Source organism: Phalangium opilio, unplaced genomic scaffold (genome assembly GCF_054372755.1).
Source record: "Phalangium opilio isolate 3A_F unplaced genomic scaffold, DU_Popi_V2 ptg000031l_1, whole genome shotgun sequence".
NCBI classification, from domain to species: Eukaryota; Metazoa; Arthropoda; class Arachnida; order Opiliones; family Phalangiidae; genus Phalangium; species Phalangium opilio.
This window is the reverse complement of record NW_028324158.1, coordinates 10,181,847-10,193,320: the sequence shown is the minus strand read 5'-3', so window position 1 is coordinate 10,193,320 and position 11,474 is coordinate 10,181,847. Positions and strand designations below refer to the sequence as shown.

Genomic DNA, 11,474 nt, shown 5'->3' with positions numbered 1-11,474 from the left:
CCAAGGGCTTACGAATCACAAAAGGACCGACAACAACGTATTTAAGTTGAAGTTTCTCTATACCAATTTAAGTATTACAAATGGAAACCAACTCACCCAAACACCGATATAAAACTAAATTAAGTATTGGTAAATTTTTGCTATCTCGATTGAAATTGGAGTCGTCCATACATCAACACTGTACTGATTTAAAATATAGGACGATTTCAATCCAACATTTATACTATACGTATATAGCACTTTTAGGGGGGACCAGACGGAAATCACACCGAGTTGATAATTCCAAAAATGTGTGCAGATTATGAATGGTTTATTTTAAAAGACGCCAAATTTCCTTCGAATGTTTCGTGGGGTGGCGATGAATATAACCAATGTTTATACTGTATGTCACAACGTGAACCAAGCATTAGTTAACGTGTTTTACTCCGCAGATGGGAAATGAATGTTTTTGGGGTCGTGGTCCTCGTAAATATAGTGATCCGAGATGGTCTTACGCTTCAATACTACGAAAAACGTAAATGGTTTTTGGGTTAGAAAGTGAACTAAAAACGAAGTCGAAATGATCGAGTGATTTCGGAGTTTACTAGCTGAGAAAGTGATCTGAAGTAAATGTCTGGTAGTCTGGGTAATTTACAGACCTTCCTATTACTCTTTATCGGATAATAGATTCAATATACGGTCAAGTTCAAAAATATGGACCAAAAACAATTGATCGTGAAATACAACACTCAATGGCACTCCGAAAAAAGCAAAAAAAAGGTTGCATAAGAAGTTTCTTAAAGAGAGCTTATTAATGTAAACAAATGCGTAAACAGAACGTTCTATATTTCAGATTAATCTTGAACTATTTACTTAAACTAAATTAAAAAAAAACCCCAAAAAGTACGTCCAGCTTAACAGTTCATACGCAATAAATTTTGGAACGATTTATCTAATAGAGATTATTTTCTATCTGTTTTTGATGAAAAAATGAAAAAAAATATGAATTTAATGCATCTTGAGTCAAGGATTAAAAGGATTTGCAAAGAAATATCTAGTCATTTCGAATTGATAGTGGGCACGTGCAAGTTTTAAATGTGACCACAAATTTAGACCGACCGACTAGGACTTGGTTACCAAGGATGTTCGCGTACGTCTTAAAGCAATTCCAAAGGAGTTGGGATAATCCCGGGCCTGACGAAGGCTACAGTTGGTTTATAGCTTTTGGATGTTGGTTAATATGTTTTTGCACCGTTGGAGTTGTGCGTTCATCGGGGGTTTTGTACAGAGATATGATGATACGTTACAATGTACCCTCGGATATAGCGGCGGTACCATTTTCGGTTAATTTGGCTGTTAAATTCATGTTCGGTAAGAGAAAACGTCATTTAATTAAGTCTTAAGGAAGTAATAGTAAGTAATTTTAGGTATTTTCGTGGGTTATTTTCTGGAACATTTCACTTGCCAGCAAGTTTCATTAGTAGTTGGTTTATTGGCAACGACCGGATTTTACATATGTTACATGGGATCGTCTAGTATTTTGTGTTTCACAATTGGATACGGTTTTATTTTCGGTAAATAACAAATACGATTAAATTCTTCAGTTGGTGAAATGTAATTTAAATCAGCTATAAATTTAATCATAACAGGTTTAGCTCACGCTGCGGCTTTCCCAGTAGCATTTGCAATGATCAGTAAATACTTTGTGCGATTTCGTACCACTGGAAATGGGTTAGCCCTATGCGGAGTTACTATTGGAGGAATGATTTTGCCCGTCTTAATACAGTACTTTCTAGACGAGTATGACGCGAGTGGCGCTTACTTAATACTCAGCGGTCTAGTATCGCACGTCCTAGTTGGTGCATCGTTACTCCGACCTCATGCACCAAAAATTCAACCTTCGACTGAACTCGTCACCGAAAAAATTAAAATTTACGAGTCTGAAAATGCTAAACTAATCTCAAAGGTTACGCATTTGAAACGATTCAAATTGTTACTATGTCCAGTTTCTTTGAGCAGTGTGTTTCAAGACTCACGTTTTTATTACATATGCGCTGGAAGTGTTTTTATGCAAGTTTCAAATCAACTTATTCCAGCGACGGTAGTAACCCATATGGATTCAGTTGGAGCTGGAAAATCACTGTCTGTATTATCAGTCGTGATTTACCACGTTGGTGATCTACTCGGACCAATTATATTCAGTTTCTTATCGGATAAGGGTGTATTTGAACCCGCTACCCTATCAATATTTCTGTTAATAACTAAGGGGTGCGCCGTGGTACTATGTGGTGTTTTTGAATCCGCGCATATTTTGCTGGCGTTGTTTTTGGTTACTGGCGTTCTGTCAGGACCGTTTCTGTCCGTGAGAAACACGGTTTTGGCACATCAATTGGGATCTGAGTCTGTGGCATTCAGTACCAGTATAATTTCGTTTGTTTGCGGGTTAGCTTCAGCCATCTCACCCTATTTGATAAGACTGGTCAACGGAGGAAGCCTCAATTTTGGGAATTTTTATATCACCTTAGGATTTCTTGTTGTAATAGGCGGTATAATATGGTCATTTGATGTGTGTTTGGACAGGTTTCAAACTAAATCTGTACAAACTGTCGCGGCGTAGTAATTAATATAAGTTTATGAGATGTATTAAGTATACATAGGTTTGAGAGTTTGGGTACTGACGTAGTTGAAACGTCACTGATTCTAGAAAAAAGCGATGCCTGGTCTCTCAGGATGTATGTAGCATTACAAAGCCTAAGAAGTGTTAGAGTATATATTCTATAAATTTATGTACTTCACAACATTTTCTAACATATTTTAAGCCAAAATAACATATTTAATAAAATCAGAATCTGATAACAAGCGAGTAAATAAATTGTGACATCAGAATATGATAAAAACTGCTTGACCTAAAAACGGCAGGGTTGATTTTTGAATATCGTAATAAGAAATTATATGTAAAATTAGAAAAATATATTTATAAACAGTAGTTAAATTTTTGAATTTTGCTGTCTTTATGCCTCCATCTATAAATATATATGAATAAAATAAAATAATATATATAAAATTAATTATGATTAAGCTGATATACACAATTAAGTCTCGCAATTTTTATAAACTGACAATACATGTTTTTTATCAATTAAAACTAATTAGTGAAGTTTATAGTTCTTCTAAGAGTTAAATGTGATGTCGCTTAAAAGTGTACGAGGGATTTCCAGTAAAGATAATTCTTCTAACTTCGTTTAGAGAGAAGTTCCCGGTTCTCATACAAAACCGGATTTCCATTGGTTCGATAATAGATGTAAAATTTATCTCTTAACAATAAACCAAGGCGATAAAACGATTTCAAAGTATTTTAGGCAAATTTTGAACATAATCAAAAATATATAAAGGTGTATAGTTTGGTCATAGTTAATCTAATCTCTTAATGTTAACTTTAAAGTTTAGATAACGTACAGTGTTAACGTCATTTAGAATTCATAGAAATGTTGAGACACTGCTTCCTAAAATTAGTGTATTCAGACAGCGGTCGGAGTTAGACAATCTCGCATAATTTATGAAAATTTATAACGTTTTTAATGTTTAATAAACTTAATTATCTAATTATGTGAGGAACAGTGCATGGGCATGGTGATGGTGATATTATTTTTGAAAATAACTAATTTCTTATAAATATATTGTGACTATCATAATGGCTGAAAAGGTAAGAAGTTTTGGACTTCAATTTGTCAGCTTTTTCTTTTCGTAAGTGTGCTTGTTGTATAAGTTATTCAAATGTTTATTTTACAAAACAACCTGACTTCGTTCAGTTCGATTGGGATTGTTGAGTGTTCTTTTACTAATTTTAATTAAGTCTAATTCGCAATATTTTTTAAAAAATAATATGGCCTAGACAAAACCACGGAGTACTATTATAGTGTATTTTTTGCTTAGTATAATAATATATCTTGATAAAAACACTACAAAGACGCTAGCTATACAGTATAACTATGATGTCTCATCTTTCAAGAGAGTAGAACTCTTGTCCTAAATTTTTTCCAATCCAAGTTTCGTCTCCTGTTTAATTTTTCTACGTTTTATTCTTAACGTATTTCGTTACTATATCCTCGACATTGTCTTAGGTCTACTTGTACATTACGCTCTTGGGTGTATTGCGTAATGCGAGGGGTAAATCACAGGCTAATTTCCTCTACACTGGTTGCGGTTACTCGTAATCATTTACGCTAAGTTACTGTTCCCTCGGCGAATACATATAAAGTCAGACAATAGCCTTATCACGCAGAGTAAAATCCTCGATCACCAAGCAAAATAAATATCTTACTTTAAATCAGAACTTTCGTTTTGACATTTAAATCTGTTATCATATCAGTTCTAGATAATTAATTTCTACATAATTCCTAGCATTCGTGACTCGCTTTTTGTTGAATAAATTAGACCTTCATTAATTTATTAATTAAGACTAATTTCTAATTTAATCATGTTTCAGTTAAGTATCCAACAGGGAAAGGGTACGATCAGAGTAGGTGAAAAAACAACTATCAAAGTGAACCAAGTAAACACACCTTCTTAGACTAACCCAACCTTAACCATAGCTTTAATTTAAATTATTTTTAAGTATTGTATTTCTTTTCGTAAGGGTGACGTGACAATTAACCAAGGGGATATTTACGGATCTGAACAAAGAGGGTATTCTAAAGAACAAACTGAAAGAGGTATAAGTTACCAATTCGCAAAACGTTTATAACCGAAGTACTTTCACCTTTTTGAACTCCATAAATTAACACGAGTATTTTTAATACTTTACCTAGTATTAAAACAACTACAAGAAAGTCTCAGGACCCTTTTCAGCTCCCAGAATGCTTGGTTCGTCCCATTCCCATGGATGACCAGCAACTGTTACGAAGCCGAAGATTACTTTGTCAAGTTAGACTTGGAAGAACTTAACCGTAATGGAACTCAAATTCGAAGAGAAAATATACCTTGGGAAGCATTGTTCTTATCCAACTCCGAGGGTTCCATGCGCGTCTTGCCAAAGGGTCCGAGACGTATCTTACTTCAAGGAGACGCTGGGTACGGTAAAACGACCATGTGCGTCAAAATCGCCCACGACTGGGCCCTCGATAACATCGCTGCCTTGCAGAAATTCAAACTAGTCATACTTCTGAGATTACGGTCGATGAGAGCCTCCCTTAACCAAAGCGTTATAAATTTTTGCTTAAATAATCTTGGCACGCGAGTTGAAGAAAACTTAATAAAGGAGATTATATCCGATCTGGGAAGTGAAGTTCTATTGATATTGGATGGTCTAGATGAAATTAACGACGAAAAACTCGGTTCAATCCAAGACTTATTGACATTCAACCAGGACGAAGATTTTCAGGAAACGCAGCCTAACTTCTTACGTACTTGCACCTTTGTCTTCACGACAAGGCCTAACAGGATACCATCATCGTTTTACACGTTAATTGACCGAAACGCAAGAATTCGGATGATTTCAAACCCTGATACTTTCCTGAACACGTACTTCAAAGACCCCAAAGACGTGAAAAACTTAAAAGCAAAAATATCCAAAATGAACTTTGCCTCAATGTGGTCGCCGCTTCTATTATACATCATGTGTTACTTGCACGAAAACGGTCAATTTGGCTTGTTTGATCACGAGTACGATCTTTTGAAAGCCATGTTAAGACTCTTGTCTCAAAGATGTATGTACCGGGAAGGTCTATCCTACTACGAGCACGAACAATGGGAGTTATTCCTTAAACTGGGCAAGTTGTTCATTAGCTGCTTGGAGAAAAACAAGTATTACATCGAAGATGAAACGATTAAGGCCATATTCAAAGAAGACGAACACTTTATCAAAGCTTGCGGAGTCTTGAAACAGCCACCCAAGTTTGAGAAACGTGAAAGCGCCAGTTACGAACCGGTACACAAGATATTCCTGGAGTTTTTGGCAGTGTCTTACCTCAATCAGGAAATCGCGTTGAGAAGTGACATGGAGAAGAAAAAATTTGTTTCGAACCTAGTAATGAAATACAGTCGATACGAAGCTCGAGTAAAGGTATACGACAAAGGAGAGGATCAAACAGTAACTATTTTTACAACAGTAATAATTTTGAAAACCATCTACGTCATGGTTACCGCGAAAAAGACGTTTAACCCAAGTCCATCATCAGTCAACATCGAGTTCGTGTCTTACAGAAGTGTTTTAAGATTCCAAAAAGTAACGGATCGCGACCCAAAATTGGTTAAAAGTGAAACGGTAATTAGTCTTAGGAATAAGAACCACGCTACTTATTTTCCAAGACAGTTCCGACATCCGAGCGAATATTTTTTAACATTCGACAATGGCGAGAATTTTCGATACAAGTTCATCTTGCACATATTTCGCGATTGTCGATGTTTTCTCGAAGCCCCAGAATTGCCCTTAATATACCCTGACTCTCACGTTGGGGCTTACCCTAGCATCAGCAATTTTCGATATACCGAAGGAAAATTAAATTGCGAATTTTGTAAAGGCTGTTGCCAAAGAACTGTCAAGATGCTATTGAGAAGTACCGCTATTTCCCACACTATCATATTGTCATGCAATCCGCAATTACTCTTCAACTCGGACCAGTTACTGCAATCCGTTTTTCAGAATGATTGCAGCGTGCAAGCTTACGTTCGTGGGGTGTCAGACGGAGATGTTCAACTGGAGACCATGTTGTCTCATTTGCTGCAACACGGATTACGGTAAGGAACTATATAACTACATCATAGCCATAAAACGCTTTCATCAATATTTTAAGCCGCGTTTACACGAGACACTTTGAAACCGTTTTAAACCGTTTTGGAATGTACAATAAAGAATATTAAGTTGATAAAACAAGAGATCTTTCACGAGAAAATGCAAATATTATTTTTTAAAAAGTGTTAGGCCTTTCCAAAACGGTTGAAAACGGTTCCAAAGTGTCTCGTGTAAACGCGGCTTTAGTAATATTGCAAACAGATTTTTCACACAAAACTCTCACAGGTGCTCGGATTATTACATTAGCGATTCAACCGATTTTGGATCCTTCGTTCTTCAACTAACGTCCAAAGTGATCACCACGAGTCTCGAAATTCCGGTGACTGTTACGATTAAAAACAAGTTCACGTCTTTCACATTCATTCCCGATACGACAACTAAAGCCGTCACATTTTACTCGCCCAACAGTCAAACCAAAGAAACTTTCAACACGTTTGGTAGATCGTCCAGAATACTAAATTTCCTATCTACTTGCAAACAATCCCTAGTAAAGGGTGGACTGTTTAAGGTGTCCTTAACCGTGGCTGCAACGTCAGCCTTTCTACAGATAGATTGCTTCAACAATGACTCAAGCGAGGACGTTGTTGACGGAAATACATACGACACGGTTACATTCCAAATACTTCGAAATAAATCTTACCGGACTCAAGAAAGTCATAATACAGACTGACAGATTATTAGTTAAAAAAATTTAGTTAATTTTCAGCTTCAATTTCGTTCTCTATTTTTATGTCTAAGACAGATCTCATTTGTTTCCAGAAATTAATCTGACCTTGATTACTGTCCGACCAGATTAAATGCGTTCTGGTTTTCATTATATACCTGAGAAATTTAAAGGGGATATCATGAAACCTGTGAATTTATTATTTAATAACTTAAAAAATAATATATATGTACATTTTAAATGATAGGTAAAATTAATTAAAAGTGTACCTTAAATTTTTGGGAATATCTTTCCATTTAATATCCTCAAGACTGACAATTAAAATGCCATCTCTACGCTCTTCTCTCAAGGCGTGTTCAGCCATGTGAGCCTCCAATATACACCAGTTACTGTTTATGAAATTTCTCGATAATATAATCACAGTTCGTTTGCTAACTTCAATTGCTCGAAGTATATTATCCGTAATTGGAATTCCAACCTGTGAAACATTAACAGCTGGTTCAAATGATTCAATGGGAGATTAAATTCAAACTAACTTCGAAATCTCTTTGATGCAAACATAACTTGACGGAATACTTTTCCAAATATGGAAGAAAAGTTTCGATAACCCAATTGGAGTCTTCGTTACTGTAGGACACAAACGCGTCGTATTCGTACAACAGTTTGCTCTTGGATTTGTAGTTCTTATCCGCCTAAGATACACAATTTTAATGAATCTACATCACAATCTTGATAAATGTTTAATTTACCTTAATTTTCATAAGGAATATCCAGTATCTAAAGTACCAACGCAACTTGTAAGCGGTAAGTATAATTATCATAGCAAAAATTGCTGCAAATATGGACGCAAGTGCAATTTTTAAAGGCGAAGTATCAGACTCCGGGAGGTAATGTGGCTCGGTAATATTTGCCAAGACTAAATTCTCAAAAGTTGTATCAGAAACTTTGCAAGTCAGTTGATTTTTTCTATAAACCACGCTGGTATTTCGAAGCCATTGTTGAAACTCAAACATTCCACTTAACTACAAAGCGCGATATTTTATGCTACATTTGTCAATTTTAAAACGTTTTAAACGCGCAATATACCCTGCAATCCAGCGGGTTGTACTCCAAGAACAGACCTCCATAATCTAAGTTGGAAAATTCAACCAACATACGAGGAGAAACAGTTTGAATCATGTTAGATTCAAGATAAATTGCTTTCATATTGGCGTTGGTTGGGAAAACATCGTATATCCAATATGGTATCTTATTTTTAGACAAATTTACAATTTCAAGTTTATTCATTTGAGTAAAGAGCCCCTTTGGTAGTATCTGCAATTAAAATTATTAATTAGAAATAATTTTACAAAATTTATTCGTATTAATACTAACAGTAATTAAGTTATTCGACAACGCAATGTACCCTAAATTTTCCAAGTCTCTGAAAGGATTAACATGAGCTTGAAAGTTAAAGATATTTTCGTACAAATATAGCTGATCCAAATTGGATAATCCATTAAACACGTTGGGTTCCAGAGTTTGTAATCGATTAGCGGAAAGATGTAAAACAGTTAGGTTCCCCAAATCTTCGAAAGCACCATCTTCAATGGAGGTTATCGTCATGTCATCCAAATTAAGGTTTTCAAGGGAAATTAACCCTTTCAAAATTCCTTTTTTAAAAGCAGAGTTTATGGTACAACTTCGAAATGATAGTTTCTGTAGGTTTTTTAATCTTGTGAGTTGATATTCGGAGAGATGAAAACTAATTCCTCTTTGAAATTTAATTTGAAATTAAATTGTTTAAACCTAGTTTAAGATTGAATATAGAAAAGATTGAAGTTTTACATACGGATGTTTATTTTCAGCCATTTCTAATCTGATTAATTGCGTTAGATTAGTAAGTCCATCAGTATTAGTTAGCTCATTTTCCTTTAAAATTAAATCTTCCAAATTTGGCAAATTGGAAAAAGCCTTGGGATGAATTGTTCTAATTGTACCATCATTTAGTTCAAGTGTTTTTAGAGTAGGTAAATACGGGAACGCAAACTCATCAAGTGATATAATCCTTCCATACCTAAATGTAAACAATAACAAGAGGTACAAACAGGAATACATAGAGCTACTTGGAATCACTATGCAGCCATTTTCCAATTAACTGTATTTCCTATCACTACATTATGCAATATACCTCATTCGAATTTCTGTTATATTAGTCGAATTCAAATACGACAGAGCTTTCGTAGGAATATTTCTTAGTCGAAACAACGTCCCAGCTGTTAAAATTTCAAGTCGAGAATTTGCTAAACCAAAGGTCATATTTTCAAACCCAGTTTCGTTTAAAGGATTAATGCTAATATCCAGAACTTTCAAGTTAGTTAAAGGCGCGAAACTTTGACTTGTAATGGTACTAATCGCACAGTCGCTAAGGTACAAATGCTCCATCGGCGAATTGCGTACATCGTCAAAATCATCATCATGAATCTCTTCCAAAATCTAAACGATAAAAGCTATCGCTGTTATAACCATCAGTAAATAAATATAGAATGATTCACAATTAACTTACCTTATTTTCAGAAGCTTTCAGCACTAGTAATCTCGGAAGATTAACCGTTACGTGAAAAATTGTCTTCAAAGATCGAACCACATTACCGCTAATGTCAAATTCTTCTACGTTTGGGTTATGTTGCAGTAAATCTCTCGGCAACGAATAGATGTTATTACCTCTTAAACTAATTCGTATCAATTTAGGTAAACCTATTTAAAATTTAGAGATAGATCAAATCATTGACGTTTGATAGAAGATGAAAAAGCTTCAGTGGTTTAAGTCATTAATTAACAGTTTAATTACTTACCCTTGAAAAAGTCCGATGTAAGAAATCGCAATCTACCCGATAATATTTTTAAAACTGTAAGAGTTTCTCCAAGATGTTGAAGGACAGATTCATTTAGAACCTTTTCATTAGATTCTCTGTAAATTAGGGCCGTAACGCCAACAGGGATTGATTTTCCACTGTCAAGGATGTTAATTTTCATGCATCTAATCTATAATTAATTTTAAATTTAATTTAAAATTTTCTGGAATTATTATTAGAATAAATACTTACAATATTCGCGTATTCACCGTATGATTCAACAACCTCCGTTTCACAACTTTTGTTTTGAATTAGAGACGAAAATTCTAAGTCTTAACATTTGAAATAACAATGAATGTTGATACTAATCGCTAATTAACAGACATATATTTTTAATTAAATATACTCACTATCACTAATTGAGAAACAGCGATTATTTATCACGAATACAGCAATTACAGCGAAATAAGTTATGGCTAGGTAGCGAAACCTATCCATGTAGTAAAATTTCTTATCTCACACTTGAAGTATGTTATATCTACTACAAAATTCGCGATCGAGTTTGACTTCAACATTTATTTTTAAATTAATTTAACGAAAATTACGGATGTACAATATTGACATCTTCGAAATATTTCAAAACATAACAAGAACTTATTCTCTTAAATGGAAACACGGAAGTAAAACACTCCCACTTCCTGTCAATGTAGAGGATTTTATATCACATTTCTGCATAATTATCTATGATAATTTTAACCACTACATACGTCGGAACATAATATAATCCGTTGAAATGAAAAACATTCTTATTAAGTCTTTCGATTTTTCTTTTTTCGATTAGTTTTAAACCTTGAAGATTAAAAAAAATTAAGATTCCAATTTAACTTTAAAGACATACTTAAGTTAAATCGTATAACAAATATAAATATTACAATAAGTAGTTTTAATTCAAGTTTAACTATCAGAGCGTTACTTACAGACAAAATATGGCGTATATAATTATATCTTAACTTTATAACAATATTTGAAGCAAATATTAGATTTAAAAAATGTTAGTACATTTAACTATCTCTTAAACACTTTAATCTTTACAGAAAAAAATTGCATTAATTACCGATAACGATTTTTTTTAAACGATTTTATAAAAAATTGTTAAAATAACACTATAGCGTCAAGGTTTTTCTTTATCCAGTGAAACGCGAAAATA

The 11,474-nt window shown here is 34.2% G+C and overlaps 3 protein-coding genes across 3 annotated transcripts; 2 read left to right on the top strand and 1 right to left on the bottom strand.

Moving 5' to 3' along the window:
* Window positions 1–247: 247 nt before the first annotated feature.
* LOC149690557 (monocarboxylate transporter 12-like) lies at window positions 248–2,703 on the top strand. The gene is made up of 3 exons (XM_089870823.1): window positions 248–1,350; window positions 1,407–1,553; window positions 1,629–2,703. Exons 1-3 carry the CDS (start codon window positions 1,122–1,124, stop codon window positions 2,594–2,596), a joined length of 1,344 nt encoding a protein of 447 aa, XP_089726949.1. The 5' UTR covers window positions 248–1,121; the 3' UTR covers window positions 2,597–2,703.
* A 538-nt stretch (window positions 2,704–3,241) lies between these two features.
* Window positions 3,242–7,642, top strand: LOC149690556 (uncharacterized). Its single transcript, XM_089870822.1, has 5 exons — window positions 3,242–3,682; window positions 4,466–4,531; window positions 4,616–4,691; window positions 4,788–6,714; window positions 6,995–7,642. The coding sequence occupies exons 1-5, from the start codon at window positions 3,671–3,673 to the stop codon at window positions 7,437–7,439; spliced, it is 2,526 nt and encodes an 841-aa protein (XP_089726948.1). The 5' UTR covers window positions 3,242–3,670; the 3' UTR covers window positions 7,440–7,642.
* A 300-nt stretch (window positions 7,643–7,942) lies between these two features.
* LOC149690555 (toll-like receptor 13) lies at window positions 7,943–9,038 on the bottom strand. Its single transcript, XM_089870522.1, has 4 exons — window positions 8,808–9,038; window positions 8,520–8,747; window positions 8,183–8,455; window positions 7,943–8,125 (listed from the first exon to the last, which is right to left on the bottom strand). The coding sequence occupies exons 1-4, from the start codon at window positions 9,036–9,038 to the stop codon at window positions 7,943–7,945; spliced, it is 915 nt and encodes a 304-aa protein (XP_089726648.1).
* Between the last annotated feature and the right edge of the window lie 2,436 nt (window positions 9,039–11,474).